The sequence below is a fragment of the Euwallacea similis genome, chromosome 34 (genome assembly GCF_039881205.1).
Source record: "Euwallacea similis isolate ESF13 chromosome 34, ESF131.1, whole genome shotgun sequence".
Classification (NCBI taxonomy): domain Eukaryota; kingdom Metazoa; phylum Arthropoda; class Insecta; order Coleoptera; family Curculionidae; genus Euwallacea; species Euwallacea similis.
Genome location: NC_089642.1, coordinates 721,513 through 748,274, shown reverse-complemented (window position 1 = coordinate 748,274; position 26,762 = coordinate 721,513). Strand labels below are relative to the sequence as shown.

General features: G+C 34.8%; 1 protein-coding gene across 1 annotated transcript in view; it reads left to right on the top strand.

Moving 5' to 3' along the window:
* The window catches only part of LOC136418345 (5-hydroxytryptamine receptor 2C-like), a 60,257-nt gene extending 35,813 nt beyond the window's left edge, over nt 1-24,444 (top strand). Inside the window, exons 2-6 of the mRNA XM_066404381.1 lie at nt 3,754-3,978; nt 4,128-4,416; nt 13,209-13,403; nt 14,551-14,847; nt 24,054-24,444. Of these exons, the coding sequence (XP_066260478.1) occupies nt 3,754-3,978; nt 4,128-4,416; nt 13,209-13,403; nt 14,551-14,847; nt 24,054-24,258 (1,211 nt within the window). The 3' untranslated portion in view covers nt 24,259-24,444. The remainder of the gene's footprint in view (nt 1-3,753; nt 3,979-4,127; nt 4,417-13,208; nt 13,404-14,550; nt 14,848-24,053) is intronic.
* The last annotated feature ends 2,318 nt before the right edge of the window (nt 24,445-26,762 follow it).

Here is a 26,762-nt window from a genome sequence, read left to right as displayed (position 1 = left end):
CAAGAAAACTGGCAACACTCCTAAGAAGTTCTCAAAAAAGTGTGGTAACGGAATACTTTCATTCTTTTAACTGTAACCGTATAAGAATTATTTGTAAAAAACGAAAATCGCCAAATTCGTTTTTCTCCGAATATCTTTGTAATTATTTGGAATTTAGGCAGAATAAAAACAATTTATTCATTTGCTTTCAATTGTACAACTTTTTTCTAATTTATATGTATACAGGATATTTGAAATTCGACCCTCACCATTAGAATCTCGGAAATTAGAGAGGATATAAAAAAGTTTAAATGGGGGCAAAATTGTGCAATTTAAAGCTTGGCCAAATAGTATTTCCAAAATTTGAATTTTCCGAATACTTCTGCAGATATTCGAAAAAACTAAAAATTATAAATTTCGTTTTTATTCGTTTTTAGCGTTATTTGACAAGGAAGTCCAAAGCCACCACACATTTTCATTGCCACTTTTTCTCAGGTACACGATAACGTTTTCAGATTTACCATCCGAGGTTTCGTCTTTCGTCTACCATCATCAATTTTATTTTTTTATGGGCGCCATATTAAATTTTTCGACAGAAAAATAGTGCATTTCATTCTGACTTTATTTATATACAGCTTCCTATAATTCGCCATTTTAAATGCCTAAATATTGAAATAAAAAGAACTATTACCTTAGTTGGCCTTGACTCCATTGAAGGATTTTCTTTTATACGTATTACATGACAGAACTTGTCAAACGAGAAGTAGTAGTAATAGTAACAGTGGCCCTTTCTAAGAAAAAAAGTTCTTATTAACATGGGTCCGGAAACGCACTGTTTTCGAGATACAGTGTGTCAAAAAAAAAGATTTATCAAAAAAACACGATATAATTCGACGATTACTAACGATCAGAAACAGATTTAACTTTTTTTCCTTACTTAAAAAAAATGTTCTACATATTTACCTGCCATTTGCACACAGAATTCACATCTTCTCCGAAAAGAAGCTCTTATTCTTTCGAACAACCCTGGATTTAGTCTAACTGTTTGGCACTCATTTTCTTTTCGCTGCTGTAGTTCATCCACATTATTAATTGGTCTCGAATATACCAGTTGTTTTAAATATCCCCAAATACAAAAGTAAAGTGGGTTTAGATCAGGAGGTCTAGGTGGTCATGACACAAGACCTTCCCATCCTATTCATTTGTTTCATTCAAAAAAACGTCTTACGGCGGTAGCAAAGTGTGGTGGGGCTCCATAGTGTAAAAACCATTGGTTAGCTTTATCAATTAAGGGAAAATCTTCAAGTAATAAGGGTAAAGTGTTAATTAAAAAGTGTAGATAATTTTCTCCATTTAAACGATTTGGTAAAAACACTGGACCAATCAAACGATCTCCAGAAATGCCCAGCCACAGAATACCGGTATTGATGTTTTGTCTTCATAACAGTACGAGGTTTTCATTTGCCCAAATATGGTTGTTGTGAAAATTTATAATTGTATTGTTTGTGAAAATAGCCTTGTCAGTAAATAAAATATTAGCAGTAAAGTTTGGATTTTCGACAAGTTTCCATAACAGGAATCTACAGAAGGCAATCTGGAATCATAATCCGGAGCTAAAAGAGCTTGTACCCGTTGGGTATACTCGTAATAAGGATACGGCTGCTGTTCTCGTAAAATCCTCTAGACTACAGAAGCATTAATGTTTAATTCCCCTGCTATTGTTCTGGTGCTGATATTCGGATTTTCTTCTACTGTTGATGTTTTTCAGTTTCTGGAGTCGTCACTGATCTTGGTTGCCCAGCATCAAGTTTTTCAACGGTAAATGAACCAATTTTCCTTAATCGTTGATGTTGTTTTGAAAAAATATTATGTGATGGAAGCACGCGATTAGGAAATGCCTCTGCGTATAATCGCCATGCTTCAGCAGCATTACTATTAGCACGACCGTGCATATTGGCCATCTCTGAATTAGTATAAAAGGCATTTTTATAGTAAGAAAGAATGAGCACAAGCTGGCAGCACAACAGTTAACACCACTAAATAACATTTGTACGTTACATTTCCACGAACAGAAAGTAATAACAACAACAAAGACATCAACACCGCTACTCTTTTTTTTGACATCCTGTATCTCGAAAACGGTGCGTTTGCGAACCCATGTCAATAGGAACTTTTTTCTTGGAAAGGGCCAAGAAATCACACCTTTCATTCCTGAACCCTTTTTTCAAACACCCTGTATGCCTTAATTTCGATTAGGAAGCTTTTTCCCCGCTTCCGCAGTTTCCATTTCAATTTTTTTTTTAGTTGTTCATTTTGTCTAATACAAACAAACTCCACTTGCCGAACTTCTCGCTCCATACTCGAGATAAAGTTTTATTGGGAACCATCAAAACTAGACTCATTCAGGGTGTGAAGCATCCCTCAAATAAGTGCTTATTTCTTACAATGAAATCGAGCAATTGGGTTTACGTTCTCTTGAAAAGGGCATTAAACAAGGGTCGATTCAGCACGAGACGGTTTATGCCCTTTTCGCGATCACGAGCCTTTATCGATCCTTAAGCCTTGCAAAGGAAAAAATGTAGTGTTTTTGCTCAACCAGGTATTTAAAACGAAATGATGGTTTTAATACAGGACATTACAGTTGAGAGGATCGGTCCATAAAAGGCAGTTGAAGTTTAATTTTGTAGACAGTATGTTCCGCTTACACCACGAGGGTCCTTTAATAGCGGCGAAGGGTATACGTTTTGTTATGTTTTATGAAGGACCCTGACCCAAGTCGGTATGGTGAAACTAACAGACTTTGTACTAATAAAATCTGTAACTAAATTTGGGTTGTAAAAATGGTTATTGTCCACGTTAAGGCTGATATGTGCGTCAGTTTGGAGAATGAAGGGAGAATTTTTACAAAAACTCGTTATTCTCAATGATTTGACTCAAACTTGAGGTATCACAGCCGTATTTGCATTATTTGCGAGCATTGGAAAATTCATCTTTGACAGCTTTAAAAATTTGGTCATAATTTTTACTTTCCCTGGACCGATGATTTTTCTGACCTCGACGCATTACTTGCCGCCTCTTGGGGGCTTCTCGGGAAAACTTCCATCATATTTCCTCCACTCATACCTTATTAAATATACATGTATTCTCCTCGTATGCCACTCTAAATGCATTTTCAGCTGAGTGAATAGATTCACCGTACTCATAGAGTGTGTAGTGCTTATCTCAAATTCCATTATGATTGTGAAAAGGGACGTTCTCGGCTCGTCACGTCAATCTGAAGTGTAAACCGTTCTCGGCGATGAAAATTGAAATCCCTTTGGATGTTAAGCCCGTTTCCAGCTTGCAGCTATAATGGACGTATTGATATTGCCAAATGCAAAGCTCTATTGGCTGCATTATTACCATGCGAATTAAGTTCATTCCTGAATTGATTAAATTTGCTGCTAGAAACCATCAAAATCCTCTTAAATTTCAAGAGTGTAAATTCAATGTTCTCGGCTGAGCAAACACTTTCCCGTCCCTTGAAAGAAAACAGCAACCCTAAAAACCGTATTTCTATTAGAGTTCTAATGCTGTTCCTTTGTTCCCTTACGCGCAACATGTTTTATAGTTCCTTTCCGCCTGTTTCGAAACTCACAAGTTTTCTCAGCTGATAGATTGTCCTGAATGCGGCTTTCGCAAGAACTTCTTTACCATACTAATGCTCTCAATTCCCAAGACGGAGTTTCGAGGACCCTGAGCTGCATTTTTTAAATTGCTTTTTGTTGGTTTCAGGTGAATGGCCCTTTGGCTTGATATGGTGCAACGTATACGCAACTTGCGACGTCCTGGCTTGTTCAGCCTCTATAATGCACATGTGCTTCATCAGTCTTGGAAGGTACCTGGGCATAAGAAACCCCTTGAAAACGAGGCACAGTACCACCACCAGAACGGTGGTACTCAGGATAGGACTTGCGTGGGTGCTGTCCATGATAGTGTCCAGTTCCATTACAGTATTAGGTACGTTGTTCCAGAGTCGTTAGTGCGACTCGCAAAAGAATTGTGGCATAATTATTCACGCTTTCTTCTCTACTCGCCCTAATTCGTATTTAATGCCGGGACAATAATTCACGGCCTATACATTGAATGATACCCGGCTTTTTTTCCAGGCATAATAAATCACGAGAACATCATGCCCGATCCAAAAAAGTGCGTGATTAACAACCGAGCGTTTTTCGTGTTCGGAAGTCTGATCGCTTTTTACATTCCGATGACCGTAATGATGGTCAGTTACGCTCTGACCGTCCAGCTGTTGCGTAAAAAGGCGAGATTTGCGGCCGAACACCCCGACGCCGATCAGCTACGGCGATTGGGCGGCAGATTTGCCGCTAAACAGGACCGGGCCTCTGCCACCGCTGGCGATAATGCCCTGTGGAGGACCGCCGGAAGTGCTGACCGGTAAGAAACGATTTTAACTATTTTTATTCTGGTATCATTAATTTACGATATTTCAATCAATTCAAAGCCGATAACGCAGTTAAAATATTTAAAATCCACTTGGAAAACTTTAAAACTCCTATAAGAGCAAAAAAGATAAATAGCCGATGAATGACGACCGCGTAACTTCACGACAGGCGCCATCTGTCTAGCGTCAATTGTATTAGTCAAGAGGTACCGCACAATAGCCATCTAGCGAGACGCATTCGTAACACTTCTCTTTTAAATAGTATTAAAACTTGTTGAGCGGTTTTTGAATTAATTTATTGCGTTTTTCACAGTCACATTTAAATCACGGATTATCAAGCATCTATTTAATATATAATGTAACTGTTTTAAGCAGATATTTATTTATGACCCTATATCTATGTCAATTAGTTTTATAAAAATACCACAATAAACTAATCTGAGCAGCTGCTTTATAATTTACGTCAACTCTGCATGAAGGCGTAAGAAGCTTTTTAATATATTTTTAATTTTTTTAAAACTTTTTAAAATTTATTTAATAAATGAATGTTATTTATTTATTACCGCTTTAACTAATGAATACTCATTGAAACAATTACTTTGATATTATTGTTACAAAATTGCTGACCAATTTGAATACAGTGAAAATTGAATATAATGATTGAGAGGGTACCCAATAAAAAGGGTCGTTATATCCGGTAGTCCTTACATCAAGACTTGTTTTTTATGATTAAAAAGATAAAAATTTAAAACTATAAAAGACAAATAATAAAACGTGAGCAATTTAATATAACTTCTGACTTATTTACATTTACGTATATGTGGTAAAAACAGATTATTTATTTAAATATTCTGTAATTTTTGTTTGATTTTTACAACGCAAGTTAAAATAAATCAATCCAATATTTTTCTCTATGAAACTGATTTCATTCGGAAGCTTTTTGTCGCTGGAATAACTGAATGGTGGCTTAAAATTTTCACCACCCTCAGAGTCTTAATCATTTTCATCTTAAATTTCTTGAATAGTAAGCACTTCGTTTGCAATTTGCTCCTCAGATAAAGCATTGTTTGTTTTCAAGTGAAGGTCAGCATTACAAAATCAATCCATAATTCATCTGACCGTGTAAGGTTTTCTTTTATCATGGCAAGATGCTCATCAACTTTTTTTCAAAACCATTATTTATTTTTCTTGCCACTTTAGCTAAAGGAAGATCGTCCTCCTCTTCAAAGTCGTCAGCTACTGGTGCTAGTTGTAAACCTGTATGTCTAAAACAATTCGCGATGGTTTGGGGTGATATTGTATGATGCTTCCATGCTTTAAAAATCATTGATATTGCATCCAAAAGATTAATAGCACGCTCTTTGTTTTGCTGATTGTTCTCAACAATATTCATTAGCTGCAGCTTACTAAAATGAACTTTCGTTGATCTTATGATACCCTTGTCAAGCGACTGCAGAACTGATGTGGTATTTGGTGGGAGATATTGAAATTTAATATTCTTTAAATTTGACATTTTTGTGTGCGCCGAACAATTATCCACCAAGAGCAAAGTTTTTTCTTGAATTCAGCGTCCTAGTTTTGTAAAATTTTATATACGGGTCTGACGTCATCCAGACTTTTTTGTTAGATATATAGGACACGTTATTCGACAAGTAGTTCTTGAAGTAGAGAGGGTTTTTTGATTTTCCAATAACAATCAACTTACGTTTTTCTGATCCTTTCATATTGGTAGCAACAAAAAGAGTAACTTTTTCCTTGGACATTCTCGAACTTCTCTCCTTTAAGTTTCGTAGTTTTTTTGTGGAAAAGACCTCTTACGTTTGCAGTAAAAATCTTGTCATTCTGGTAATTTTTTCGAATTCCTGGTCACACAGGTCTTTTTGGCTAGTTTTCTGTCATTGCAACTGGTACATTAACAGCTTCATTACTAATTTTTCCGTACACAATGTTATGTCTTTGCCAGAGGGGTTTAATCCAACTTTCTGAGCATTTATATTCTGGACCTTTATTTACTATTTTGGCAAACTGTTCCGATTTTGCTTGTGGTATTGGGCCACTGATTGCCGATATTTCACTTCTTTCCTTTTTAAACTACTTAAATAATGCCTGATCAATATCCCCATGATTAGATAACTTAAGTTTTTTCTTTGGTAACAAATCTCTGTTAAACACATTCTTGATATTTTCTCTATTCTTCCAAATTGTATAAACAGTCGAATTGTATAAGTGCAGCTCATTTTCAATGGTATTATTGTTTTCACCTGGTTCAAGTCTGGAAATTATTATACCTTTCTCCTGAATGAACAAAACTTTCTTTTTCTTGAAGTCATTTTTTAAACACAACAAAATTACAATAATGCAAACAAACTGAATACATACAATGGACACAGCCTCTACTTTATATAGTTTTCGTTCATAATTCAGGAATCTTCGTAATAATTCCTATTCTTATATAAAACACACTCTTCTATAAAAAATTAATTTCTTTAAGCTATTTACCAACACAAAATATAAATGAAAATATTGACACAAACAACTCAGATTCTATGGCTTAAATCAACAAACCCCTTGGTTGCAGTTTTAATTGTTTAGTATCGGTAAATGGCTCAAAGAAATTGATTTATGTGTATTTATAGTAATTGCAATATAAAATCGACGCTGCCAGCATTCAATTAGAAATTCCGCAAAAAGGGATCGAAACTTATAAAAAAGCGACGTTTTAGCAGCTCTACATAGAAATTGCAGAAAAGCCACAACCATACGTAGTTGTATCAAATATGTATATTAAAAGCAAATTTTCTGGGATTTGTCTATACGGCCGCTAAAGGCACTGCTTTTTAAAAGTTTCGGTCCCTCTTTGAATAATTTATACTACAATTACTATACCATATCCCGTAGCGTCGTTATACCCAGCTAGGAAACCACCAAAAATGTCTTTTTTGCGGATGTTAAAAGCGACTTCATAATAGGCAAATTTTTTACAATAGAGTACATGCAAATCCAATCATACGTTCGAATTTCCGTTGCTATATGTGACTTGTCGTTATAACCGATGTTGATATTTCTCGACTTTCCCTGTACTGCAGAAATGCAGATATACTAAGATATTTTAAAAAATTTAAAGTCGCCCGAAAAAGTTGAAAATTCGCATTATAGACAAAAAACAATAAATACAAATTTTTTTCCCGTATATTTTTCCTAATTTTGAGAAATAATAATAAATTTTGAAATTTTTCGAAGAATAAATGAAATTTGATAGTTATTGACGATCATTTGTTTATTAATTTTAATGTCATTTCCCATCACTTTCGAAACAAACCCGAAAGGCAAAGTCAAAATTTGCCTAAATCTATAATATCTTAAAAAAATATTCTGTTTGATGCATATTTGATGAGTGACATTGTGTACAAAATTTATCAAAATTTCAACAAATAATTGATGTTTCTATTATAAATATATTATTACCACAATAATTCAAGTACAGATTGACTCTTACTGTAATAATTTATAGCTAACCCTGAATCGTCTAATACAAAGTTTAAGAGGATTCCGGGAATACAATCGACGCATGTAATCCAGAAGTGATCCCTCTAGATAAGACGCGCATTAAGAAGGGAAAGTATGCATGTTGGTGTCGTATATTCAAGAAGAAATACCAAATAAGCAGTTTAAGGCTAAACTCCGTGTTTTACTACAAATATGGGTCAACGTTATACATGTCCAGAATATTGTATGGCCTGTTTGCCAAGGACCACGTAAAATATATCCAGGCATACAACACATCCCCTCATCTTTTCTTTTATTCCATTTGGGAGTAACGCTTCACCCACAAGTAGGGGTGTAGGAGTGCTGGAATTGCACACTATTCTCAATTAAAATCAATTGAAAGTAATATTCAGTTTTTAGTAAAGGCATAATGACAACTCTTGTTAACGTTTTGATGAGAGATCTGTTACAAGATCAGAACGTAGGAAAATTGAGGAGAAAAACAAAAATTAACAAGTAACTAAATTGCATAAAAGTTGAATATCTCAAATGTATGAAATCCCTCTTTTCAATCAAATCAATCTCGATTTAAATCAGTAATGACAGATTTTTTCTAAAGGGTTAACAATAATAAGATAATTTTTATAACATATAATGTCCCTCATTAAAAAAAAATGAGTTCTCAGACTGTTAATTTTCGTTTTTCTACTCAATTTTCCTAGGTTATAAAAACCTTGTGATAGGTATGTTAACAAAACAATTTCGTTCAATTTCTTAGTAAAGGATAAATGTTGTTCTCAGTTAGGTCTAATTGAGAATAGTGCATAATTCCACCACTCCAGTAGCCCTATTTGTGGGTGAAGAGTTATTTCCAAACAAAATAAAAGAGAAAGTGAATAATGGGCCTCAAATGAATAGAACATATTCACATCTTCTCATCATTTAATCACACGCAGTTTCCTCTGTTTCCGGGTCAATCTTCTGGGTTAAAATTCTAGCGATGTGCACCCTTTTGAAGACTGCAATAAGATGTAAACACAAAATAACTATCAAAAAGAGGGTGATTTTTTTCATTGATTTAGTTTACTCTTGCCACCAAATTGACATTTCAACCCTCAACAAAGTTGGTTTACTATTTCAGTGAATGTAGCGAAATTATCTCATTTACATTGCATACGCTAATTGTCAGCGGGATTCTCCTGTTGTAGCGTCAGTTTCGCATTGTTTGCATAAACGCGTTCATTTGCAGCCAGTTTTGTTAAGTATATTAAAGTAACAATCATTTTCAGAGCGTATTTCACTGCCATCCTTCATTCATTATACATACTCTGCAATTAAACTGAATATCGTTAGCGAGCCTCTCAGATGTATTGGTTGTTCGGAAAGTAATTTCGTTTTTTCCCGACAGAGGATTTAATGGTATTTTTTTGCACTTAACCTCACACTTAAGCCATATAATTTTTATATGCTTTGAGAGCTCATATAACAAGGCTTGTGTGTGAAACATTTCAATTAATTCTACGCAGTAGTTTTTGGTTGGTGCCCTTTTAAATATGGAGAGCGATAAGCAGCATTTTCGACATATCCTACTGTTTTACTACAGAAAGGGTAAAAATGCTGTTCAAGCCAGAAAGAAATTGACCGATGTGTATGGAGAAGGTGTGTTGACAGTACGCCAGTGTCAGAACTGGTTCTCTAAATTTCGATCTGGCAATTTTGATGTCGAAGATGCACCACGTTCGGGAAGGCCGGTTGAAGCTGATAAAGACGCCATAAAGGCATTAGTTGATGCGAACCGTCGAATAACAACACGTGAGATCGGATTGAAGTTAAATTTATCGAATTCAACAGTTTATGACCACTTGAAAGGCCTGGGATTATCCTCGAAGCTCGATATATGGGTTCCCCATGTTCTCACAGAGAGAAATCTGTGTCGCCGCATTGACGTCTGCGATTCGCTTCTCAAACGTGACAAAAATGATCCGTTTTTGAAGCGCATCATTACTGGGGACGAAAAATGGGTTGTATACAACAACGTCAAACGCAAGAGGTCATGGAGCAAAAAAGATGAATCGACTCAAACCATTTCCAAAGCCGATATTCACCAAAAAAAGGTGATGCTGTCTGTTTGGTGGGATTTTAAAGGAATCGTTTTTTTTGAGCTTTTACCGGATAACACAACGATTAATTCGGAAGTCTACTGCCAGCAGCTGGACAAACTGAAGGATGCACTTCAACAGAAAAGACCCGAACTAATCAACAGAAAAGGTGTAGTGTTTCACCAAGACAACGCGAGACCTCACACAAGTTTGGTCACTCGCCAAAAGCTTTTACAGCTTGAATGGGACACAATGCCACACCCACCATATTCTCCAGACCTGGCACCATCGGATTATTATTTGTTCCGGTCACTCCAAAATTTTTTAGACGGTAAAACTTTCATCTCAAATGATGAGGTCAAAAACCACCTCGATCAGTTTTTTGCCAGCAAAGACAAAAAATTTTATGAGCGTGGAATTATGCTACTACCAGAAAGATGGCAAAAGGTGTTGGACCAGAACGGCCAATATATAATTTAATAAAGCATTTGTTTATTATACGAAAACTGTCATTCATTTTCACATAAAAAAACGAAATTACTTTCCGAACAACCTAGTTTTATTCGAAAACTCGCAGCCTAGATCGCTCTGAACAATATTGCAACCTTCGAGTCTCTAAGTCAATAAACCTTGGAACAGCTATAATCATAAATTTTATGTTAAAAACGTGTTTTCGATTAATTGCTGCAATCAAAAACCGATTATAGCACGGTTTATTAGTAAATTCAGTTATTGTATGAACGCCTCCCTTATAATTCTGCAGTTTTAACACCATTACAATAATGTTGGCGCAAAACTTTAATTGCCAATCACAAACAGCAGGAGACACTCCACAATTTAATTACATACTCTAATTAAGGGCCGGAAAGAGATTATTATTATTATTTGGCTTATAATCCAATGGAAAAATTTGCTTTTCGATTTTATGAAAAAGAAGTAATTTGAAGCTCCTCATCTAAGGCTTCCGCAATCTCCCAGAAAAATGAAATATCCTCATAAATCCTCCCCGCTACCTTTGCATGCATGTTCCAAAGAAAATTTACTTGCGAACAAGATTCGATGAACCATTGATTGTTATTCAATCCCATCCAACCGAATCCTGCTTTTGTCGAGTTTTCTTCCGCACAAATTTGATACTAAATTTGCCCTTTGTATGGTATAACTTCATGATAAGATATTCCCTGGTGACATGAAATATTGCGACAGAAACTCAGTTATGAACATGAATTTAGGGGTGAATTTATACACAAAAGGGTGAGTTTTAAAGGAAATTTGGTGCTGGGGATTTCTCAGAGAATTGCGGCCAGTTACTTTAAATGGCAATAAGTTGTTTCGCTGAGGAATAATAATAAATCGTATTTGGTGAAGTTGTGGAAAGTGATATTCTGTATACTAAACGTTTTAGATCCAAAACTTTAATTTTATACTTCCACCCACACATGCAGATTTCTTTAAAAAAATTTAAATCCATAAATTAGAGATATTTTGAATTCCAAAAACTCTGCACGATTAGCAATGTGGGAAAACTATGGCACAAGCTGTAGGTATCTTGTCTAAATGAAAAAAAAATTCTTTAGCTGAGAAGATTGGTTGTTTTATAAAATTAAAATACTAGGTGTATTTGACATCTACTGATTAATAAAATTCGGGAAAATTACTTCTCTTAAAATATGAAAGTTACTCATATGGTATTTCACATCGGGCATCCTTTAAGTGCCTTCGTCAACTGAGAACATTGGCAGCTTGAAAAAATTACTTAATGCGTACTTAAAATCTATTCAAGAATCTTTTTAGAATTTAAACTACTCAAAATAGGAAGATTGAGCATCAACATTTCTTCAACGAACCTTAAAAAACTCTTATATTCCATATTTTTAATAAAGCAACAATTTTAATTTCAATAAATTCCACTAAAATATATACAAATTTCTGAAAGCAATCTGTAATAATGCCTTTTAAAAATCTCTCAAAATTCCTGATATTTTGATTTTTAAATATTACATTTATAGAAAAAATCATACAATAGATTTAGATTCCTTACAAAAAACGCACTTTAACGACGTTTCCTTTTAACAATCAGTTCTTTAAATATTTACGAAAAAGAAACGTGAAAACACCTATTCGGCTTTTCTCAGATATCTCCCAAGTATTCAGAATTTCACTAATTATGAAACATATTCTAACTAGCCAGTTAAATACGCATATTTTTCATAAGGTGACCGAATTTTTATATCTTACTTTTTTCAATATAATCTTAGTTAAGGAGATTTGTGCCAAATCTTCTTGACAATGGCAAATGAAATACTATTAGAAATCCCGAGTTTGAATCCCTGCTGTTTTAAATTTTTAATATGTATTTTTTTAATTAAAACAGTTATTGTTGCAACTTTTATATTATTTTTATTAAGTAAATTATGACATCATTTGAGAACAACTACGATACCATTGTGGTCATCTGTTACAGCATAATATTCTGCACCAAGAAGTGGAACGCGTTAATTCTACAACCAGTTTCAATTTCGGAATGCGAAATTTGTGGTAAAGTGTTAAAGAATGTATTCGTGTTTAGTAACTTTTTTTGGAAAAAATTTGGAACTTTGACACAAAATTGTGAAGTAATTGTTCAAAACAGTATAAATTTTCATCACATGGGTTCTCCAACACCTAGTCGTTGTGGAGAAGGACTAACGAAAGTTCATCCCTGTTCTTTTCCATATTCCAACAGACAAATCATCGATTCTAATTCTTAACTTTAACTCATAGTAAGCATACAGTGACTTAGTCCTGTTAAGTACGTCAACTCGTCAAAGTAAGCTAAATTCCTCCATTATTCCAACAACAGTTTGAGAGCTCCGTCTCAAGTTCATGTCCTTGTCGCATTACAATTAAAGCCTAATGAAAGGGAAACGACGTCTTCGGGAATCATTTAATTCCGAAGATTAGAACTTCAGATTTGATTGATTATCGTTGCTAATCGTGCGTCTGATTGACGAAGTTTCGCGGTGATGCAAACGCCCTTTCCATGTTTCAATTATTTCCCTAAAAGGAGATTAATTGCAATTTGCATCTGATTGATACTTTAATGTTGATTGTCCAAGATGTGACCCCTATGATAGACGAATGCAAAGATAACTGAGTTAATTCTTGATAAACTGATCGTAAGGTCTTTAATAAGTTCACCCAAACTTCATTAATTGCAGGTCATCAAACATGAGGATGGGAAACTCGCACAGTCAGTTGTCCTTCGTAAATGGAGGAAACGGAAACCTGACATCGGCAAGGAGGGACCAGGGAACACAAACTCCTGAAAATATTGCCAGAGAGGCGAGAAACTGTCGACTAAAGTCTCTCAAGTTACAATTGAATCACACTACTTCAAATTTGACCAACTTTAGGTAAGACTTACGTCTTTAGATTTCACAGGGAGGAACAAACTATATGACCCAACTTACCTGCTCTCTTTGGAAGTGAAATAGTAATCATGCTGAACTTTGGATAAAGGCAACGAAGAAAATTGTTCTTCAAAATAAACTTTTCATATTTACTTCACTTTTCTCACATCCTACTCGACAATAAGGGGCTCGTTAAGAGTTTCAAAGGGTTGCGAATTGAAAGCCTGTCTGTAGACTTGATGTTAAAATTATGTGTAGGTAATAAATGATTCGCGCTGTAGAAATTATATTTTAATTGAATTTCAATTCAATATTTAATTGAAAACGTTAATAATCCACGACAAACTTTCCCCAATTCACCACTTGTGACATTCTTTTGTGTCGGTTCATGATTGCCTTTGAGTAAGCGAACAGGCTGAATTCTATAATTTTAACCCATTTTCGACATAGGGGAGCAATATATTAGGCGACAACGACATCACTGTCATCAAGGGTAGATGTGATCCCCTGAAATTAATTAGCGCAATATTTCCCTTCCTCGTTTTAACGATGGTTATCGATATCACAGCGGAGCCAAAAAAAGTTGGATTTCGTCATGGTAGCTGGATGGTTTTGGCAAAGGACAGTTTAGATCCGTATCGGGAAATTAATTTTAGTTCGAAAATGAATGAAAGAGACTTATTATACAGAGATAAGTGTAGCTGGTCATGCCCCCAACACGCTACAAGAAGAACCATTCAATAAACTAAACTATAAATTTTGTACCGCCGGAACATCATCTTTATGGGGAAATTCATCCAGCATAACGTCAAGTCGTCAAGAATGCATTCAGATTCCAGTTCCTCATGTGTGGATAACGAGTTATTCCCCATATTAACGTCATTGCTACGTTGCATGGAAAATTATATGAAAAACTTATAATGACAAGTGTGGTGCATCTCAAAAAGCTTTGGAGTGGTAAAGCGCGGTCTGATTCTCACTGAAAAAAATCGTACATTTCCCCAGTGGCGTTCGAAACCCACTGATGTCAACTGAACCGATTTAAAAATACATCTACCACAAACTATCCATTCATCATTCAGCTAAGAAAATACTTTTCTTCCCATGGAATTGCTAAAAATTATATTAATTAGACCATTTTTCTTTCCAGATTATTGGCCGGTAAAGTGAAAAGAAAAACCTTCGCCTCTAACTCGGTGGCGACAGAACAAAAAGCGTCCAAAGTCCTCGGATTGGTCTTCTTCACCTTCGTCCTATGTTGGTCGCCCTTTTTCATCCTCAACATCATCTTCGCCGCATGTCCAGACTGCAATGTGCCCCAACACGTGGTGGTAACATGCCTCTGGTTGGGCTACGTGAGCTCCACCATCAACCCCATCATCTACACAATTTTTAATAAGACTTTCCGAGCCGCTTTTATTCGTCTGTTGCTATGTAGATGTCAAAGGTATGTGGCTTAGGTGATTCGCTCTAAGAGCTGCACTTCGTTGTCGACTATTTGATAAGGTTGAGGAAAGGGCTGGCACACACTGTAAGTTATGGTCATGTCGAAGATTTAAGGGCTTTTTTAGAATAACCCTTAGATTAACTTAAACCTCGGTGTTAACTTTAGACAAATTAAGGGAAAGATTTTCTTTGCAACCACTCAAAGATTATATCGATGAGCACGAAAAACAAGAAATTGATTAGCGAATTTTTACGGCAGCAAATTTACTGACTAGATCTGGAACGTATCGTAAATCTTTGTTCCGTTTCGTGTCCAATCATGTCCATGTTTCGTTCAAAATTAATTATTTGGGAAGATGATACGTGTAGCTTCATCGCAATCTTCTCCCAAAGCATGGGAGTTAGCCACGCAAGGATATTAGCCACGATAATCCATAGTAATAACTTCCAAGAGTGCAAAGGCATGCTCCTGAGAGCAACTATTGCGACATACTGTGCTTAAAAAGATGCTATTAGGTTGAGTCATAAGTTCTCGTCAAAATCGTAAATCATAAATTTTATTTTAAATTTTTAAGAACACTCAAAGTGAAAAAGAGTATTATTCTTCAAAGTATAATCCATCACTTTCTATGACTCTTTACCATCTTTCGGCTAGTTTCTTAGTTGCGATACCACTCGGGTGTCTTTGAGACGAAGAAGTTGCGACATCCAATTTCGACTTCTGCATTTCGAAATTTTGCGCCTTTAAAGAAATTTTGCACTAACTGAAACAAACCATAATTGGAAGGAGCAAGGTCAGCGCTATACGCTGGATAAGGTAAAATTTCTATCCTATCCAGTTCCTGGAATTTGGTCTGAGTCCGACGTGCACGATGACATGGAGCATTATCTTGTTGGAGAAGTATGCGTCTTCTGTTTACCACAGCTGGATATTTTTCTATCAAAATTTTACATACTCCTTCTATTTATTGTCAATAAAGGTTGACGTTCACAGCACGACCCTCTGGAACTGTTTCAAACTGTACTATTTCTTCAAAATTCTACCAAACGCATAACATAACTTTTTTTCAAAGCGGTCTTGCCTAATTCGCGGTTCTGGCTTTTCATTAAGTGGTACCCACTGAGTTTTTTTGACAGGATTTACAAAATGCAACCACTTTTCATCAGAAATCACGATACGTCTCCAAAAACGATCGTCTAAGATATTTTGCAGCAAAATTCTGCAAACATTCATCCACCGCTGAGTTTGTGCCTCATTCAATTCATGCGAATCTTCTCTTGGGCGTCTGCAAGTGAAATCAATTCGGTTCAAATTACGGTTCGTTGAGAAGGTTCAAGTTGTCTTGATCATTCCTTGGTAGTAGCATGAGGCTGCTCTTGATAGGTGGCACGTAAGGCATCTGGATCCCCAACTGTTAGTCTTCCACTTTTCGCTCTGTCTTCCACATTGGTATCGCCAGATTTGAAGCGTTGGAACCAATCTGCCACAATGCGTCTACTCACAACATTCTCACCATTAACTTCACAGATTCAACTTGCGGTGTCTGTAGGATTTAGACCCTTTTTTCAATAATGTCTCATCAAACCTCGAAGAATAATTTTTTCGACAGCCATTTTTATGCCAAAAACAATTTCCCTAACTATATTCAGTATAAAATATCAATCTGCTTAAAATCATCTTTCAAATTACATACAGTGTGACCCATTTGTTTTGGGGTAAGTCTGTAAAAAGTTTATTAATTGTGCGATTTAGCCCGGATTATTTTAATTATAAAGCTTGATAAACTGCACATCTTTAGCAAAAATAACCTGGTTGATATAAAATCCAAGACCTACTATGACAGTTTCTAGAAGCAAAATTTTTATAAATCATATTAGCGCTTTTTTTAGAAAAAAATCTGTGCACCCCACTGGATTGAACACCTCTCAAAACGAGCCTGTACAAAATTTTATTGAAAAATTTTAAGTTATAACGATTTTGTAGAAAAATTAAAAATGCACACTAGGTACTTATTTATTTTTAAAAATTTGCTTAAAACGAGGCAAAATGGACGTCATGAACTTTTTTAAAATAACAATCAAATATTGCAATATTTTAATAACAGTTCCCAAAATAGTATTAGAACGACTGGTTTGGACCTTAATATACTCAGAAAAAGTGTAAGAAGATACCTGAGACAAAACAAAATAAAAGCTTTTAAGCCAAAATTTTTCCATATTTTCAATGAAACCAGAAGATGAAGAAAGAAGATTAGAATTTTGCTATTGTCTGCAAGGAGAATATCTAAACAATGGTAACGTTTTAAACAAAATTTTACTCACCGACGAAGCCACCTTTACCACAAATGGGGTGGTTTCGAGTCAAAATTGTCGTCATCGGTCAACTCAAAATCCAGAATTCATCATAAATGCAAGGAGACAATTTTCTCAAAAAATTAACGTTTGGTGTGGAGTATTATGCGACAGAATAATTAGTCCCTTTTTCTTTGACGGTAATTTAAATGCAGTTGGATTTTTAAATTTTCTTAAAAATGAATTTAGAAACGCATTAGATGATTTATCATTAATATACCGCCTTAATTTGAAGTTACAGTTAGATGGTAGTTCTATCTATAATGCTCATTTGATAAGAAAGTGGCTAAATGAAAATTTCGAAAACTATTGGATAGGGCGAAACCGTCTTTTTGTGACTGGCCACCGAGATCCCCGGACTTAACCTCGTTAGATTTTTTTCTTTGGGATTTACTAAAAGAAAAAGTGTGTAAGTCAAGACCCCAAAATTGACAAGAACTAGAAGCTAGAATAATCCGTACTTGTGTGGAAATTACTCCACAGCAAATACGAAATGTAATTTTGAATATACGCAAAAAGAATGACAAGTGTATTAGAGAAAATGGTGGTTTGGTAGAAGTTACAAAAATTTAGTTCTTTCTTGTGATGTAATTTTCATTTTTTTTTGTTTTACTTGTTCTGTATAAGACTAAGACCATAACTAAGTTGTTATAAACTATAAATTTTTGAAAATAAATATGTGCCTAGCGTGCATTTTTTATTTTTCTACAAAATCGTTATTACTTAAAATCTTTCGATAAAATTTTGTACAGGTCTGTTTTGAGGGGTGCTCAATCTAATGGCGTGCACAGATTTTTTTTTTTTAAATCGCTAATATGATTTATTAAAATTTTGCTTTTAGAAACTGCCATAGTAGGCCTTAGATTTTATATCAACTAGGTCATTTTTGCTAAAAACGTGCAATTTATCAAGCTCTTTAATTAAAAAAAATCTGGGCTAAGTCGCACAATTAATAAACTTTTTACAGACTGACCCCAAAACAAGTGGGTCACACTGTATGACACATAAGCGGAATCCATAGGCCCCTATTATGAACTTTTTTAATTCAAAGAAATGGCGAGAGCTTTTGATTCAACCTAGTAAAATTCCCAATAAAGGGAAGCTCTTTTTTAATTGTTCTTCAATTTTTTCTTCAGAGAAGATCCTCGTTACGTCCGTAGCAGTTCGGTTAACATAAATTAAACCCATAGTAGGACAGGTTAATATCTCATCAGCAACCCTTGATTGAATTAACTAGCTACATTTTGATACATTAGCCATAATGTCGCGTACGCCATTTGCAATTACTCCGCGTCACATAAACGGTTTAAAAGTTAATTATGCAGCTAATGGAAGTTCCATGAGAGGATGCAACTTAGTTTCTTGATGTTAGGAGGTCCCCAGTTTATTGGCTATTTGAAAAAAACACTTCAAACCCCACACACGAGAAAAGCACAAAGGAAACTAATTTTGAAGAAGAGGCTGACAGAATGACAATATGGTCGTAGTGAGCGAGAGGTCTTACGAAGTTTTGTGTCCTATTTATGCTTCATTTCCGCTAAGGAAAAGTTGGAACATGGGGTTGTAGGATGAGCGAGAAATGAACAAGGACGTAGGTTGTCAATTATTAAGTTGAAAGCCGATTAGCATGATGTCTTTTATACTCTCTGGCGTGCAAAAAAGAGATAAGTAATTATTGTACTCGTAATCCATCATATATTGCCAATTTGAATTAACCTGCACTAACTTGAACTAATCAGTTAACCTAACGACCAGTTCCAGCTTGAAAACCACGAACTGCTGCCAAACAAACCGTATTGAATTTTTCAGTTGTCTCCTGCGGGCTTGTCGCGGTCTTTGCAAAACAATAACGTAAAGTTAACGCCAAACTAAAAGTCTCGCACGTCATCTATGACGAAATAGCATGGCCACATTGGTTATGTTTATCTCGGAAGCAATATATATCGAACGTATTTAGTTATCACTATCATTTGAAGGCAAAACGTATTAATTATTAAAAATTCAATGAATATGGTCATATCGGTACATATATCATAAAATATAAATAAAATATGGTCAGAAATTTTGATATGACGTCATTTAACGAAAATTCGATAATTCAAATGAGATGTAAACATGACCACTGGAAAAATTTTAAACCGACAGGGTTGCCGTGAGTCACAAAACCATGTGTGTTTATGTGTTGATTATTTTGTGAGATTATCTTATAATATCGATTATTGTGTCTATTTTTGCTCTTATATTTTCCTTTCTTTAGAAGATTTATTTTTTTACTAAATCTTACGGTTGACTGTCCTGAAACAAATTATATGTACATCCCCTCAAAGATTTGTTCGGAAGTCTGGCAACAGCGCAAGGCAGCGCGACATAGAACTTTGATGACGTGCGAAACTTTTAGTTTGGCGTTTACTATATGCAATATTATTTGCATGTTTTCTGTTTATAGTTTATAATAAGTTTTGTAAATTAGTTAATGAATAAATTCAAAGGATTTTCAAATGCCGATAGAGAACTTATGGGAGATAGTAGACGGTAAGATAAGGACAGAGAATCCACCAAAATTTAGAAACTCCGCAGAATTATTCACCGCCATTTCAACTGCATGGGATTCCGTTTCAGAAGAAATCATAAATAAATTAATAAAGTCTATGAGGAATAGATGCATTGAAGTTAATAAAAACAATGGCAATGCTATTAAGTATTAGTTAAAATTTTCATAATCATTTAAAATTTCATATATTGCTCTGCTTTTGTCCGCCACATTTATTCGTTATTGTTGTTAAATGCCTTAAATTCAGGAATAAACTTATAATTTTCTGCAGCGTTATTTCTAGGTATCCTAACATAATTTTGATATTACTAATTTATGAATAAGTCGCAACAAACCTTGAATATTTTCAAGATTACGTTTGTTGCTCCACTTTTGTCCGCTACTGTAGATTCTGTTATACCTACGTAGGTCAAAAAAGTATTCGTACACCTGTTAATTACTTTGAGTAATTATGAAAAAAAATGAAACTGCGGGCATATAAGTGTTACGAGAATAACTTTCTTCTATGTTAACTTTCCGTGGGCTCTCGGCCACATCGCCCTCTCAACGTATTTCTTGATCTTATATTGACTCTGCTTAAGAAATCAGTCCGGAGCCTTTTTCTCAATATGAATAATCAGCATATTGCATTTAACGTTATATTGCTGAGATGTGACGTTACCACATCAATATACCGAATCAGGCACACCTGCACAAGAGGTATTAGTCACTATTGCTTAACTGGCTAACGATACCACACAAATGTATGTAAGATTTCGGTGTGGTTATGAGAAAATAAAACAATGCAAGTTTTGAGGTACTTCTCTACTTGCCAAGAATCAAGGCCAGAATGCCTCCTGATACACATGTCTTATCCACCCCCGAGCGCATCCCTTTCTTTTTAAGAGCATTGATAAGCCACATTCCAGGCTTTTTCCCACGATTACCTGACTCATCATCAATTTTTCTCTCGCTTATGTTAAAGGAATTCATAAACAACCCTCTATAGTTTTCTCACGCTTATCTTAGAAGTAATTTATGGCTAACCCCCATATCATTCTCACATTTTATTGCTTGACAGTCTTAAGATAAATAAGGAATGCTCACGTATACTTTACTATTGCAACAAATACAGAACAACTTTTTTTCATTTAGTATAATTGACAAGATATCTTGAATAAGTTTGAGAACGGAAAAAATTGCAATAGGGCGTCGTGAAGAGCTTTGTTACAGTAATATATTATAGTAAAAAATATTAATTAACAATTCACCCCAGATATGTAAATAAAAAATTTAATACAAAACATCTGAACCCAAAAACATTTGTATGCTGTATTATTAACAGTATTTTTAAAGGATATTGTAAGTTTCAACAATTTGCAGGAAATCCTTTTGCTTCAACAACACCTTGTAAGCGACGGGACATTGAATTCACCAAGTTTTCGGTAATGTCTGATGAAAAATTTTGCCATTCTTTCCTTAGAATTGCTTGAAGTTGATTCTTATTTTGAGTGTTATGCTTCCTGACTTGCCTGTCCAGATGTTGCCACAAATTTTCAATGAGTTTAAGGTCTGGAGATTATGGGGGTGTTTTTAATTGGAGGACATGATATAACAACCATTCCCTCATTAATTGTGAAGTATGTTCATTATCATCATTCATCTTGTTGAAAGTAATAATGCCCAGCCAATCCAAGATTCCCAGCACTCTCTTCCAAATTGTTAGTTAAAATGTCCCTATACATGAACCTATCTATGAAGTCCCTTCAATGAAATGCAGATTGCCAATCCTACTTGCAGTCATACACTAAAACATTTCCGCCTTCATGTTTTACGATAAAACAAAGATTACGTGAATTCAACCGTTCTCCTGACTTCCTCCAAACAAAATTTGGTCCATCGGACCCAAAAATATTAAGTCTACTCTAATCTGAGAAAATGACCTTATGTCAAAAGTCTAATGGTCCGTTTAAGTACGTTTTTGCGAACTCTAATCTAATCTTTTGGTTCTTCTTATTTACCTAAGGCTTTTTCGCAGGTCTTCTACCATGGAATCTAAATTTTCTAAGATTAACTCTTATAGTTTCCGAATTGATATGTTGCCCTGTAGCAGATTCTAGTTCTTCAGCCAACCGAGGGGCACTAATTTTAAGATTTTTGTTATATTTTATTTATATTTTCATTTACATTATATTTTTTATTTGTTGCAGAATAAGTTCTCACTGTACTTTATAATTTTGCAAGGGCGTCCTGATCGTGGCTTATTTTCAACTGAATGTGTTCTTTTGTATTTTCCTAATGTATCTGCCATTGCACTTGGTGGTTTGTCTATCGTATTTGCAATTTTTCGTATAGAGTTACTCTGATTATAGTGACGAATATTTGAAGTTCTATTTTTTTTTAAATTCTGTGCCCTTTCGTCGCATTATTAAATTTTAAACGATCATTTGCACTAACAACAATTTACTACACCGAATTGAATTTATTTTGTTAGATATTTTATCAAAAATACCTTTTTTTACCAAAAAGCATCAATAAATCCGAAGTGTATGAACACTTTTTTGGTTCAGATATTTTGTATTTAATTTTTTATTTACATATCTGAGATGAATTATTAATTAATATTTTTTTGTACATTACTGCAATAAAGCCCGTCATGATGCCCAATTGCAATTTTCTCTATTCTCAAACTTATTCAAGATATTTTGTCAATTATACTAAATTAAGAGGTGTACGAACACTTTTTTGACCTACTGTAAGTGTCCCCTAAGTAACGCCCAAATTTTATGATTTCTAGGAACCCCCCATAATAGGACATTTCAAAATTTGACAAAACATGAATAAATTACTTTAAAATTTTTTATACCCTTTTATATGGCATTAATATTTAAAATAATGAATATTTGTGAATTTTTCTGTCCATGCGGCCAAAGGGCCGTAGTTTCGCAACTCCTGACGTAGAACGCTTATGAGGACAATCACGAGTTATTAATAATGAGGTTTTCGCTTATTTGAAATCTCTTCTCTCTTTAAAATACAGGGTGGTCCACTTTTTTGTTGCAGGACTTTAACAGTCGATAGAAAACTTATTTTAAGAAGAAAATTTCATATCAACATAGGCCCATAAATGCTTCGTTTTAAAAATATCAGGCGTTGACAACTTAAAAAAAAATTCGATTATCTTTTATAACACTCCAACTTTCAGAGATATTTGTACCAAATTTGGTGTACAGTATCACATTGCATGCTGCCATATTCAGTAATAATATCACAACCCACGAGCAACCAGTGGCGGAGTTGTGGGGTTTTACTACCATAAAATTCAATAAATTACCAATACTAAAATCAAATTTTATTGTTTGTTATTGTCAATGATACATATTGCATAATTAAAAGTGAAAAACAGCTACGAAAAATCACTTAATTTAAAGGAGGTGTTCAAAATACGAACGATTTTGTTGCACACATAATTCACACCGACGTCTAATGGACCGGAGAACACCATAAATTATGATTTCTAAATTCAGTCCACGCATCTCTAATGCGGCCAATAAGTTCTTCCCTTGTTTCCACAGGAATTGCATATCCTAGTTCTTTTAAAAATCCCCAAACAAAAAAGTCCAACGGTGTTAGGTCGGGAGAATTTATTAATTTAATTTTTTTTTATTGAATTTGCTACGCAACAGCCAGATACGAAAAAACGTCAAGAAACATTTTTTGTAGAGAATGAATTACTCATTTAGGAAAAAATTTTAATTTGATTTTAGACAGGACCGTATTAGTAATTTATTGAATTTTATGGTAGTAAAACCCCACAACTCCGGCACTGGTTGCTCGTGGGCCGTGATATTGTTACTGAATATGGCAGCATACAATGTGATGCTGTACACCAAATTTGATACAAATATTTCTGAAAGTTGGAATGTTATAAAAAATAATCGAATTTTTTAAAAGTTTTCAACGCCTGATATTTTTAAAAAGAAGCATTTATGGGCCAATGTTGATATAAAATTTTCTTCTTAAAATAAATTTTTCTATCGATTGTTAAAGTCCTGCTACAAAAAAGTGGACCACTCTGTATTATTACATAGGAATTCATGAGTTATTAGATGAGGATATAAACTCCTGAGGTGTTCTTAGCTCGTCGTTGTTGTACAGCCTTTACCAGAAAACTCATAATTTAATAAACATACAAAAAAACTTCAAGTCTGCAAGTCCTTGAAAAAAAATCGTTTGGCAAGCCGTTTAGTTGGACGTAGGAGCGTTTAGCAATTTTCAGCAATAATTCTCTCTGATGTCGAAACGTAATCCTCTTCCTTTTCCAGGTTGTCCAGACCGGTGAGATACCGATCAGTAACAGAACATAGGGGGGCCACGAACCTGTGCACCCCTTCAGCACTGCCATTGGCCATAAGCCTCACGGGCACCCCGTTAATAACACCTGCTACAGAATCCTCGTTCGTCATTCGCACACCTTCCTTGAATTATATCAAGGAATGCAGGGACAGCTACGATGATCATGATTTTTAAACTTAATTATACATCCGCTGATAAAAGACTATAATAATTTTGTAAATATCGCCCTCGCCCCCCTGTTTCGATGTTTGTCGATATCGTGACAAATGTGTGTGTGCGTGCGCGTGTGTAGCTTTAAAAAGAGAATTTCTCAGAAACGGGCTTTGCCCATTTTAAGGTGTAGATCTGCAAATTCGTCATTTTATGGACATTTTGTGTAAAATACCTTTATTACATAAGTTTATGACGTTATTTGTAAATTGTTTTATTGCGGCTCTGAAGAACAAAAATCCCGCAAAACATGAGTAGTCAAAGGGATACTTTAGGCAATTATTTTGATATATCGCCAAGTTAATTAAAAATTATAGCTTTTTACTTCTTTTAATTAGAAAACATGGCCCTGCGAATGCTACAACCCAGGCTCGTCTCTTAATTTGTTCCCTTGCCCTAAAGGCTTCAGCTTATAAAATTTTAATTATCTCTATCCAAAGAGAGAATCATACTTATTTTTAGCAGCCTTCCCTTTTAACTTTTCCCCAATAGAAAAAAACTACGCCATTTCCCTTTAATAAATCGGGTTTTAATTTTTATTTATAACACAACTAACGCCCCTATAAATAAATGTACCTATGTACTTTAACACCGAAGGCTATCGATTATGCTGTAAATAATACTACCACTGTATTTCAGGCATTATTTCTGGATAAATGACCCAAGGGCCAGTAATCGAACATGGGGCTTCAAATTCTGGCCCGTCTGGCACCTGTACTGAAACCCGAGTAACTTTCTTAGCCTTAACTGCTCCTTCTTCATCAAAGTCGCAATAGAATACGGCAAGTTGCAGGGTAAATTTGAAAAGTAGATCTGCCTTGAAAGGATTCTTCACATCAATTGAGATGGAGTGCACTGGTCCGACCGTGAAAGGTCCTTTGAGGATAGGTGAAATCAGCTTACAAAGATGAATTTAAGAATTTTCAGTGTAAATTTTTATTAATGAAACTGCGACAAAATCCAACAAAATAGCGTCGATTGTCTCAGCGCCATTGTCACATCTGCGGTAACGACTTGTCAAATGAAGATGGCTGTGACCAAAATTATGCGTCATCTGGTATGACTTCCAGATATAAAAAAGAATTTTCGCATTAAGATTTCAAATATTCCAGCTGGAACGGCTTTTCTTTAGAGCAAAAACGGCAGAATCACTTTTTATCAAAAATTCTAAAATGTTTTTGTATTCGTAATTTTTAATTCAGGCGCGTACAATGTTTATTTCGGAGTAAAAACACAAACAGAAATAGTACAAAAAATTTCGAAAGTAAACACAATTATCTGTTGTAGTCGTCAAGGTACGTTAAACGCCAAATCCGTTTTTTTTTAAATTTGGTACAATTATTACTTATGGTCTTTTGTACTATCAGTCAAAAGTTAACATTTACCCCTTAATGCTAAGGGATCGAACTCACCCTTGACATCTACTTAATAATCTATAACTTTTTAGTTTTTTGCTTTTTGTTGTGTACTGTTCAAAAAATAAAAGAACGCTCAAAATTACGTAAAAAAGGTTTACTTGTTTAATCTCTCTAAAATGAGCATTTTTCGAAAAAATCTACTTTTAAAATATAAATATATTCCTTCAAGTTAGAAACTCAATGTGGCAATTATAAGATGGACCTCCTCCATATTATGGCGTAGCTGTTAGAAGATTCTTGAATGAAACATTTCCTGAAACATGGATAGGCCGGGGTGAGTTTATATAATGGGCCCCCAGATCTCCTTGTTTAAATCCTATTGACTTTTTCTTTTGGGGGTATTTATCACTGGTATGTTGCACGCAACCCCCACGAATTGAGACGGAGAATTTTTAACAAGTTTAACGAAACGATGGAGTATTTTTTAAAATTCGTCATAATTTCTTAAGAAGACTCAATTTGTGCATTGTGAAGGATGGACAACACTTTGAAAATTTGTTACGAACATTTTAAAACTCTATTACAAAATCTAATAATACTTATTACCTAATCGGCTATTGAATAAACAGTAATTAATTCGAAGTGCACTTGTTTCCATGGTACGCTCTACTAAAACGTTGAAAATAATTTAACGTAATAATAAGGCATTCACACCGTGCAAGACAATTTTAAAAGTCGATTTTTTCGAAAATGACTTATTTTAGAAAGATGGAACAAGTAAACCTTTTTTACGTAATTTTGAGCGCTCTTTTATTTTTTGAACAGTACACAACAAAAAACAAAAAACTAAAAAATTATAGATTAAGTAGATTAGAAGGGTGAGTTCGACCTCTCAGCGTTACAACATTTTTGGAAAAGTCTGGATTGCAGCTACTAGAACGTCCTCCTTACAGCCCAGATCTTGCTATGTGTGACTTCGCATTTTCCCCCATGCAAAAAACAATTAAAATGTCGACATTTTCCAAATTCAGATGAAACGATAGTAGCCTGGGATGAAATGTGCTCCGAGATACCTCCAGAAAAGTGGGAGCAAATATTTGCAGAAAAGTT